Genomic DNA, 11,378 nt, shown 5'->3' with positions numbered 1-11,378 from the left:
GCCGGGGCCGCGAGCCGGCGGCACGGCCCTAACGGCCCTAACGGCCGCACCCGCTCGTGGGCACGTGCACCGAGCGCGGCCCCGCCGGCGGCACGCGCCGTTGCCAGGCGGGCCGCGTTGCCATGGTAACCGCCTCCCCTTCCTTCCCTTACCCGCCCGCCCGGTTCCGGGCCCGGAAGGCCCCGCCGCGTGCCCTTTGAACCGGGAAGCGCTCGGCGGGAGGCCTGGGCGGCCGGGGTTTGAATGAGATCCGGCTGATTCACCGCGGCCCGGCCCGGCCCCGCGCCCAGGTGAGGGCCCGGCGGGGCCGCCCCCGCGCCAAGGCCGGCATCGGCGGCCCGGGGGGGGCTCTGCGGACCGGGGGATGGCCCGCGAAGGGAGGGGGGGGAGGCCGGGCCTTGGCAGGCGGCGCCCGGGGGGGCCGCGGTGCGGTAGCGAGGCCGAGCCGGGCCTCGGACTCACGGCCCCGGGCAGCGCAGCAGGCCCCGCTCGGGCTCCGGCAGCAGCCGCGCGGCGCCGCCGCCTCGGCGGGGGTTGGTCATGGGTAGGGGCAGGGGGCGGCCCGCAGGGGGGTGGCGGTGAGAAGGGGAAGGGGTCCGCGGGCGTGCTCGGGGGGCGAGGCGGGCTGCGGGGGGAAAGGGGCCGTCAGCGGCAGGCCCGGGCGGGGTGGGAACCGAGTTGGGCGGTGGAGCGAGGCTGTAAACAGCTGGCGGCCCCGGGAGTGCGCGGATGTCAGCACCCAGAGGGCTGCTTGCTTCCGGTAGGGCCTGGAAGGCCCGGAGAACAACAGCGACCGGCGGAGACGCTTGGTTTCCTTTCTTTTCTTTTTTAGTTGTTATGCCAACGTATTTGAAAGCTATATATAGCTGAAAGGGTACTAGGTGAGCTGAGAAGTCCTACGCGTTTGTATTGATCTCCACCCACCACCCCCCCCCCCGTGAGTCCAAGACGAGCTGCCCGCCTCAAAACAGGGAGCGCGCTTGTAAGAAGCTTCTCCTGAGAGGAGCGCTGTCAGTGAGCGGCTGTTAGGAAGTAAGGAAAAGATCTGTAGAAGCTGCAATTATTTCCCCTCGTCTGGGGTGAGACAACATCTAGGGTGGTGGGAAAGGACAGGTAGTTTGGATACCTTGAATGATAGAAAAACCGCATGGTGATGGCTCGGTGGGGAGGAAGTGCTCCAGAGCAGTGGTGTGTCTGCCGTTCCTACGGTGGAGTTTCAGGGAGCTCGCTATGTACGTGCAGCATAAAGTTAGAAAGCTCATTCTGGGGCTTTGTGTGGTGGTGTGATTTGTTAAGCAATCTTCCCTTACGTGGTAGCTTGGTTTGGATGTACTTGGGTAGCGCTAGAGAGGTCAGTCTGGGTTACTTCAGTAACTCCAGCTCAGCAGTGGCTGTAGTTGAATTATACACATTTGTTCGCTATACTTCTAAAAATCAGAAAGCAAAAACAGAGGATCTAACCTTCATGCCTTCTAGTCCAGCTCAGGTTTAATGAAGTCTAGGTCTGTACAGTCCAAAAATGACCAGCCTCCAAAGCTGAGCACTTCATGGAACCTAGATAGTCACATAGCTCTGGGCTCGCACTACTGAGACTCCATTTGTTCATTATATGGTTAATCTTTAGCTTTAATGGCAAATAACTGAGGATTATCTATAATAGATTGTTTGGATTTTTTTCCATTTCTCATACAAAATACATAAGAAGCCTCTTTTTTCCCCTGCTGTCACATGAGATCCCTGTTCTGGTTCAAGTTTTGCTTTCAGTCTATGTTCGATGACTTTACTTGCATTGAGTTTTTGACCTTTTCTAGGTGAAATGGTGCTTCTCTGCAAGATACATTTCCTTAACTATTTTACCTTCATAGCAATTTCTTGGAATTGTGTTACACTTGCAGTAGAAACCGTAAACCACTTGAGTAACAGCAAATTAAAAAAAGAAAAAGCTACTCTGCTACGTTGAGCTTCTCACCAGGAGATCTAAGCTTTGTATGAGCACTTCCAGTATTGTAGTCACCATGCAACAGGTGGAGAAACTGAGTTACCGGAGGTGAAATAGCTTGCATGAAGTCACAGAGTGTTCAGATTGCACAAACTGTGGAGTAAGTTCCTGTCACCTGAGCCTAGCCTGGTGTTCTTTCCATTATTAGGGCAGTCTGGTAGCCAGTTTTCATCCACGTCTGTGGAAGCTAATTTTGATATTATTTTTTTGACTGTAACTCAAGCTGTCAACCCAGTAGGATTCTCTTGCACTGGGGGGTTACACCATGGTTTGTTAATAACAGATGAAAAAATAATGCACTGTAGCATGAAACTCATGCAGAGGTGCAATAATTTAAGACTTCCAAGTTGATTTGAAAATATGGGCTGGAACATGCCAAACACATGCACAACAACTGTGGGTACCTAATGTGTGCATACATATTGTGCATAATGCATTATATAACTTCTTCCCTATGTTGCCTAAGGAAAAATGTTTTTGTTATTGAAAGTTGGTATTTAAGTCAACGTTTATGAAGTGACCAGAAAACCATAATCAACAACTAAATGGTGAGACAGAGCTCTCCAATCTGACAACTCTTGTGACTTATAGTTATCTAATAATAGTATTATGAACAAGTGTTAGGCACAGGTATTTTAAAATTCCTGTTTTTATCAATTCAGAGATGCTTTGTGTATACTCCCAGTGCACTGTTAATATCCACAGACTTTTCCCTTAGAGGCCAGGACAACTGAAAGAGAAGACTGCAATAGTAGAGGTCTGTTTTGTTGTTGTTCTGTTTTGTTTTTTAACTACCAGGCAATGACCAAGGTCTTTTAGCTGAGTTGTTTCAGTCATGGACTTATACAAGCAGAGAAACTGTTTAACTTTTTTTTTTTGAGATCAGTGTGGTTGCTGATAGCTTCAGTGATGAATGTATGTCATCTAAATCCTGCAGTGAACCAAAATGCAAGTTTATGATGATTATAACTGGCCTCTACCAACTTTTTGATATGGAACTATTGATATGTGGATTCGCTTCCTTAAAGCTTCACTTTAAACAGAGACTGTTAACCCTTCCTAGCGGGCAGAAGGAAATGTTACCAAAGTACCTTCTGCTGACCTTGGAGAGAAAGGGTATGAAGTTTGCTGTGATTTTTTTTCCCACTTTTCTCTGTTTTATATATAATATAAATAAAAGCAGGTGTGTGTGTGATCAACACTAGCTTTTTGCACTTCCCAGCAGGGAGGAAAAACTTTCAGCAGTACGTTACCACTTTGTGTGTGTCCAGCAGGGAAGAAGCGAGAGGACAGAGCAGACAGTTGGTATTGGAGCAGAAGTATAAGCTGTATTCTTGTGTAACTGAGCTGGATGCTTATTACATTTAATATTCTAAGGTTTTCTTTAAAGTGCAAGGTCTAATTTAAATATTTGCTTCAGATTTGAAGTGACATCTGTACGTTTTAAGGTCCAAATTAATTAAGATAAATTACAGTAGTATTCCATGACAGAGAGCTGCCCATAAAGCAGCTTATGAATGTAATGTCAGTAGTTTCTTCTACTGTAAACATCTTCTCTGTTTTTTATACAAAGAAGATCTCATTCTAATTCTGCTTGTGATTTACCTACAAGAATGTAGGTTTTTGGCTTGCTTTTTTAAAACAGTCTTTGGTAATTAAGTTTGATGGTGTGAGGCTTACCAAGCTGTTGTTCCATGTCACTTTTCTGTCAGTGTTGAACTTGCTGTGACCGCGGGATTGTCCTCTGGTCCGGCCCCTCAGGACTGTTGCCTCCCCTGACCCGACAGCAGGGTTAGCTGTTGATAACAGTGGCTGTATTGTTGCACTTCACAGTCTGACATTAAATCAAGCTCTCAGTGAACTGTGTCTCTAATATCCCTAAAGGGAGTGCAAGACCCCTGGGTGGGCAGCTGGCTAAAAGTGAGTTGGGTTGTAACTGAAGCCAGCTTCTGGGCTGGTTGCAGTTCTCTTGCAGCCTGTGCTGGTACAACTGCTGCCTCTTGTGGGCCTGGCTCATAGGAGCTCTCCTGGACCCCTTCCTTGTGCAAAGCTGGCAGAAACCTAATGCCTCTTCGTGTGACTTGTCAGTGGAATCGCACCCCAGCCTGTTGGCGCTGAGAAACTCCGACTTGTTCTTTCTGCTCTGACTTCCCAGAAAGATTAACACCTCCTCCTTTGTTCTGGTACCTCTTTCAGATGAGGTTCGGAATGGACTCTGTTAAATGACCTCGTTTACTTCAGGGAGGGGGGGAAGACAGCCAGAGACATCTTTGGGCAGCTTTAGCTTCAAGAACGGTTCAACATAAATTTCTTCCGGAGTCTGGGTTAGCTTTAGAGCAGTCAGCTCTTCTAAGACCTCTCTTTCTGTTATGCCAAGACAACTGTTTCTGGGATGTAGTGTGAATCCTATCAGAGAAATGAACAGGGTTAAAAACAACATTTTTGTTAGCCTATCAGTTTACCGCAAGGCTGCACAAATGGCTGTCCTGGCAGTACTGAGAAAGCAGCATCAAGTTGGTAAGCAGCAGCAGCAGCTTCCCCACTGCTCCTTATGTTAACAGTGACATTGAAAAAAATGTCTATCAAATCATGGCCGCAGATCACTTCACGGATCTGTTGTAAACGCTGCACTGTAAGTGATTGAGTGGAGGCAATTAGTGGGCAGTGTTCTCTGTGGAAACGAGAACACAACTTTTAACTCCTGAACTGAATGTAAAACAGCCTTTCTCAACTTGAATTCAGGCAAACCTGCTGCCCTCAGTGACTTTTTTAGTCACGCTGCTAGAAACAACAGCAAAAAACACTCCCCGTGCCTACAGGCCGCTGTTTACCTTTGTGCTTAGGTCATCTCAGCTGCGGCAGAATTCTCCTAAAATAGTAACAACAGACCACAGTTACAGTCTAGTGGCACTAGAAATTATCGATTAGCTTTAAATTGCTGAAACACACTTGGTAGGGTTTGTGAAGCACTTAAGGTGGTATAAAAATGTAATTGGAAGTCAGTTTTTTCATTCTCTTAAAATGCAGCGTGGCTTCACTTTCGGGAAGTTGATGATGTTACACAAAACCTCTTATTTCTGTGGTTTTTTTATCTGCTTTCATAGTAAAAATAAAAATTGTTTTATTGGTGAGGAAAACTGCTTCTAATACCAAGAGTACTTAAAAAAAAAAAAATTGTGTATTTACATGTTCATTTAAACTGTGTTCCTGTTTTTTTGGACTGCATAGTCTGGATTGGTGTAAATGCAGTGAACTGCAGAAAGCTTGGGCACTAGATCTTCTGTTCTATCTGTAAAAGGCCATTTCTATCTAGAAGATGCCTTAATCACTAGAAATACATTTCAGGTAGACCCTGGATGATGTTGTGATACTTGAAGAAAATTTAAATCGTGAGGTAATTTAGTCCTGCCTTAATCTGTATGTAATCTGTAGTTGCTGAGGCCTCTGAAAATCCTAGCTGACCAATGAAAGAGCAGAAATTCTTATTCCTTTCTGAAGAATGTCTAGTGCTAAAGCAGGAATAGATCCAAGACTAAGTTACTGTGCTTAAAAAAGAGGCTATTAAAATGCCTTACCCTTTCTTTTACTTTTGAGAAACTTAAACTTCTTCCTGTGTTACAGATACTTGGGCTACACAATCAGTGTAACATTTCTTATTATGCATGTTACTTACTGTTTCTAAATTTTGTTTTCTTCCCCTCCCTCTCCTTCATTTTTCCTTCTCTAGGAAAGACTTACTGATTGCATCTTTATAGCCTGAAAGTCGGAGTTGCTGCTGAGTTTGTTCTGCAATCACCTCTTGCTGAGTACCAGGTTAGAAATGCAGAGATGCTTTGTTTTTAATTGTAATCTTAGTTATGGTCTAAAATTTTGCTTAAGTTGTTTTCAAAAACATTGTTTCTTAAACTGAAGCTATTGCTGAAATAATATTTGGGCACAGTGGGTTGACAAAAAATAAAATTGTTTTTAATTTGGATGGCTAACCTAAAATCTTCAGATGTTTACACAGAGTAAACAAATATGTTTAAATATATGTATGAAAGTCTAAATATACTCTAACCTACTAAAACAACTTCAGCTACAAATAAGAATGTAAAATACTAGTTGCCAAAACTCTAACCAGAGTCAAGCTGCGGAGCTAGTGAAATAATTTGCATTCCATCTAGAACTGGTTTGTGGAGATTTTCTCTCTCTGGTGTTGCCTTGGGAATCTGAACGTGAACAGTGACTAGTCTGTGATAGCAACATTGGAAATGTTATATCCCTCCAGTTCTGAAAGAAAATGAGACTCTTGTTCTTCTAAAACCTGGGAAGATATGCTGACAAATAAAAAGTTTCTGTAACTGATGAGTCTAATCCAATTTTAATGATTCATAAATGATGTGCTTGCATAATTTCTACTTAAACGTTTACAGTCTTGGGTTAGACTGGAATAAATGATGTAAATAAAATACTAATGAGCTAGTAATAAATATTGCTTATCACTTGCTAAAGTGAAATGTGAAAAGGCATAAAGTTTTTTTTGATATTTCTTAAATGAAGGTAGGTAAGACACCTCATTGGCTTATGGAAGTTGCAGTAGTGTAGGAAAAACTACCAATGTGTTTTATGGCAACCCATTGTAGAGACTAAGAATTTCCCAAAATAAGCATACAGTTATGAGTGGTTAAAATCGTAGGTTTAGTAGCTTAAGCCTACTTCTCAGCTACCTACTCCTCAGCCCTTGTTAGTGTCATGAAAGATGAATCATCTTGCGTTTCAATGGAGGGGTGTCTACCCTGGAGAATGAGACATAAATGGCTTTAATTTGTGCTCATGGCTGTTTCACCTAAGTGATTTACCCTGTGCTTACACAACAGCTTTACCTTTCCATGGAAATTCTACAACGTGATTTCAAGTTTGTTACTGGTAGCTGAGGCTGCAGTTGTAAGGTTTGCATGTGTTAAAAATATGTTTTACAAAATAAAAGAAGTGAATCAAATGAAGCTAGTAGCTTGGTAGTGCATTAAAATTGTGAGTGAAATTCACAAATTAAAAATGTAGAGTGAAATTATCAAATAGTGCATGTGTTATTGATCCATGTGTCATAGATATTGTTGCTTGAAATGGATGATATTTATATATCATTAAAGTAAGAGTTAAATAATCATGTCTTGTAGATTCTGATAGCTCCTTTTTATTTGTTACTGCGAAGCTTAAAATATTTGTTTTAAACTTAAACTGATATAATCGTGCTAGTATTTAGTCAGTAAAACCACTAATAATTTCACAAAATGAATATCATCATTCCTTCAACATAAAAACTTCATCTTTCATATGCAAAGCCATTTTTTTTAAGATAAGCTATTTTTTGCATATTTAAACTTAAAATGCTTGATCTAGTATCATTACTGCAGCCTGAGATTATGTATAATTCTGTTATGTGTAATGTAACATCTGTTTTGAGGATGAGTGTATTTTGGACATACCATTACTTGCTGTTCTTATCACTCTTATATTGCACGAACAGGCTTTGTTGTATTGTATTGAAACTTGTAGAGTTAAGATGATAGTTTCTGGTATTTTACTACGTACTTTCTATTTCATAATTAGAATAAGCTAATAAATTTTACTAATTTCTGTAAGACTTGGAAATATAAAGGCTTGATTTGCTGAAAGCAGCTGTTTTATAAGAATTTTCAGTAGCTTTTGTTTATTTTATTACCAGATTTTATTGTGTAAAGTCAAGAAACTGCAAAGTCAAGTAAGCAAGTAAAAGAACTGTTACACCTGGGACAAAGCCCTTACTTAGGTAGCTAGAATTAAATATTAGATTGCTTTTCAACAATATAAAGTGAATAAACTGCAGAGTAATGAACATTTAATTCTTCAGTTGGGTACCTTAACATTTCCTATTCCTGGAGATCAGTACTTTAAAAAGTGCAAGATAGAAAACCTCGATTTTTCTCTCCAAGAAAGTAACGAGTTAGCTGCGTTGATTGGAATAATCTTGCGCTAAAGCAATGCCTCATGCAACACTGGAAATGTATTAAATGACTGTACTATCACTAGCGTTCTAACTATATACACATTAAATGTTTACTTTACAGTATTTCTTTTAGTATAATGAGTTCATTAAAAAAAAGCTTTTGATGCTAATTCAGAGATCCATAATCTGCTCAGTGTCTTTCACATGTAGTTTTGATGATAACTGACAAGCTGTAAGTTAATTAGCGCAGAACTTACTAATGAGGATGCTAAAATCCTTACTTTCACATTTTTGTTGATGCTTTTTGAACAAATTGGAGTAAACTTGACTGTGTATCTAATAAGTTTTAAGCACTTCCTGGATGTAGGTGCTGTTCTCAAGCAACAAAACTCCCCAAATTAATTGAATGATAGGAAAGTTTTTGAAAAGTTTGACAAGAGTACTCATCTTCAGAAATGGGGATAACCCAAAACCAAAGCAATAAAACAAGGTCTGTTAATTAGTATGGAAGACAGCTTCTTGAATTAATATGTGGTGTTAATTAACAGGAAGTCTGATGTTGTGTTGTAATTACCACCAATATTTTTGACATACTGAGTGACTGAAGGTGAATTATATGGATAGCAATTTAGTAAACACTTCAGAGCCTGGGGACATTTTTTCCTTTGTTTCTGTTTTTTTTGTTTTTAGAAATATGGATAGACTTCTACGACTTGGAGGAGGTATGCCTGGGCTGGGACAGGTTAGTATATAGCTTGTCAATATCTTCTCTTTTTAATATTAATCAATTACTGGAATATGCCTTTAATTATGTTTAAAACACCACCACCCCCCACAAAAAAAAGCCAACCACAGAATTCATAGTAATAATCTCTGACTCTAGAGATGCTATATAAGTGTATGCAAATCATTGCTACAGCCTGACTGTTTCTCTTGTCAGTATGAACACTTGTGTTGGCACTGTGATTTTTACAGAATGTTTATAAACCTTTAATTTGGTGTCTGAATGGTTTAAGTTTGGATTCAAAAGCAGTGAAAATGGAGAATAAAATTCAAAAATCAATTTCCTATAATAGTGATTTTCAGAACAGTAGTATTGTTCAAAATGGCTGAGCATACCCGTTTGCTATTTCAATATCTCTCTTAATCTTATAGCTTTTAAGATATATTTCAGTACCTATAATGCTCATCACAACAGCACTTAAGATACTGAGGTATATGTAAATTTCAGGGTGATGATATCATCACTTCTGGGTAGCTGTAGCCACTCGTGTGTGTGTTACTCTGTTTTATGTTGTTTGCTATTGTTCTTGCTGCTGTAATGCTGCTCACAGCAAAAAGGCCCCTGTGGCAGCTGTCCTGTTCCAGTGCAAAGCCCACACACATCGTATGGCCTCTCCTCCCGCTAGCACAAGTCTTCCTTACTTTTTTTTCTGGGCCAGTTGGTGTAGCCAGCAGTCTTCAAAAATAAAACCAAGCTGAACTTATTACATTGTGGTGCCAGATTTATTCCTGGCTACTGTCAATACAGGGGGGAAAAAAAAATAATGAAAAAGGAACTCTGTCCGAAGCTTCTAGGAAGAATTATTTCTTTAAGGAAAAGACAGGTCTTCAGTGGAATTTCCTTTTAGTCCTTTTGGTCTTAGCTGGACACAGTAGCTGGCCTCTTTCTTTTCTCCTGATCTGCCTCAGGAGCTCTGTTCTAAGTCTGGAATCCAGGCTGTCATTCTTCTGGAGGAATCAGTTCTGCTTATCTTGGACTTCGTGATGTGTGTGTTAGTTTTTTTTCTGGAGTGACTGAAATTGTGAAACCTACAGCTTCTTTGGATTCTGTGTTGTGTTTGTGTCCGGTGTAACTAGGAAATGAGTGGTTTAATACCGAAGCATTTGGTGGTATATTCTAAACTCATTTCCAGCCTCTAGGTGTTTTGCCAAATAAGCTGTAACTTCTTGTGCATAATTTTTTTCCTTTTTATAGCTAAAATTCTATTCACGCTCTCTTAGTGAATCTTCAAGCAGCTCTCAGTTATTTTTAGTTTCACTTTCTTAAACATTTATTTCTCTTGTTCCTCTGAGCTGCCAGCCTGCTTCATGACTCTTCATTTTTTTAACATCTGCGCAGTCTAATCACTCAAGTTTCACTTCTTGGTCCTCTCTGAACTTGACGCATATCAAAGCTGTTTTTCAAATTTACAGTTAACTCTCTCGGCTGCTTTCTGAATTTCTCAGCTTTAACTTAAGGCTTGATAGAAAATTGAGGCAGACAATAGAATGTGATACTCAAAAGAAGCTTGATGAACTCCTCTGGCAGCTTTGGCCTGCAAAGCTGCTCTGTTTGCGTAAATATGGAGTTGTCTCTTAAATGAATTGATGAGTATGTGTTGGATTAAAAAAAAAAAAGGTGGAAAACTGAATTGCTCTTTATGCAAGTTGCTGCTTGCACTGAATATCTCTGCTACTTTTGTAGTCTTTCGGTTTACTCAAAGAGCGGGAAGGCTATTCAAAAAGAATAATCCTGCATCCTTAAGATACAGTGTTTCATTGGACCTTCAAAGATCTGTTTTGAATGTTGATTGATTAAGAGATAATTTAGAGTGAATCAGATAACTGAGGTGGAAGAGAGAAATTGGGAAATTTCTTGGAGATACTTTGTCTTGCTGTAAAATAAACAAAGTTATTATCCTTTGGTTGCCCTAGAGTGTTCTAAACAATTGTATGTAACTTTGTTTTTCTTATTGCTGTGTCATAGTTGCCTTTGAAGGTTCTTCGTTTAAGGCTGAACATAGTGATAAACACCTGTTAGAAAGACGTAAGATTTCTCTGTATGTAGAGACTTGTAGAAGAAGAAACACTTTCAAATGAATATTATGTAATGCAATTCAGGGATTATTTTTTTTTAGCTAGGGGTTTGGTTGGTAAAAGGACTATCACATCAGATTGGATAGTAGTCCATTTGATTTGCTTTGTAACTAATGTTCAAGTAACAGCAAATGCTTGGTAAGCAGAGTTCAATCTCGACCATGGACTTTTCTCATTGACTTGCCTTAGGTTCTTCAACAGTGCTTGTCTCTTTCCCCTTGCTAATACAACCTGTTCTGTTTATTATTCTGTGATTTTTCTTTTTTTTCCTCTTATTTCTGAACTACAATATGCTGTTCCTGCAGCTAGTTGGATTTGTTTTTACAACTTTATTTTCAAAAGTCTTTTGGTGTCTTGTATTCTACTTGGGAAATGCTTTAAGTAAATCCATTTTTTTGCCTTTTTACTGTTTGCTCTATCAACATACTATTGGAAACTGCCAGAGATACGCTTAGGGTCAATGGAATTTAGCACTGACTATCTTCATATGGCTAATAAACGTCTGATGAAGACAATATGCATGCTCGTTCCTAAAGTGATATTTTAACAATA

General features: G+C 40.4%; 1 protein-coding gene across 6 annotated transcripts in view; it reads left to right on the top strand.

Moving 5' to 3' along the window:
- Positions 1-18: 18 nt before the first annotated feature.
- The window catches only part of PSMD14 (proteasome 26S subunit, non-ATPase 14), a 47,768-nt gene continuing 36,408 nt past the window's right edge, over positions 19-11,378 (top strand). The window contains exons 1-5 of one of the 6 annotated variants that reach the window (XM_040561723.1): positions 152-290; positions 5,727-5,812; positions 6,859-6,930; positions 7,707-7,790; positions 8,658-8,709. In XM_040561723.1, coding sequence (XP_040417657.1) covers positions 8,662-8,709 — 48 coding nt within the window. In that variant the 5' untranslated portion in view covers positions 152-290; positions 5,727-5,812; positions 6,859-6,930; positions 7,707-7,790; positions 8,658-8,661. Of the gene's footprint in view, positions 291-716; positions 882-5,726; positions 8,710-11,378 lie in introns of those variants that run through there. The other 5 variants (XM_040561722.1, XM_040561720.1, XM_040561724.1 and 2 more) reach the window with 5 other exon arrangements.

This window comes from Cygnus olor, chromosome 6, assembly GCF_009769625.2.
Source record: "Cygnus olor isolate bCygOlo1 chromosome 6, bCygOlo1.pri.v2, whole genome shotgun sequence".
NCBI lineage: Eukaryota > Metazoa > Chordata > Aves > Anseriformes > Anatidae > Cygnus > Cygnus olor.
The sequence above is the reverse complement of the archived record's forward strand: the minus strand, read 5'-3'. Positions and strand labels throughout refer to the sequence as shown.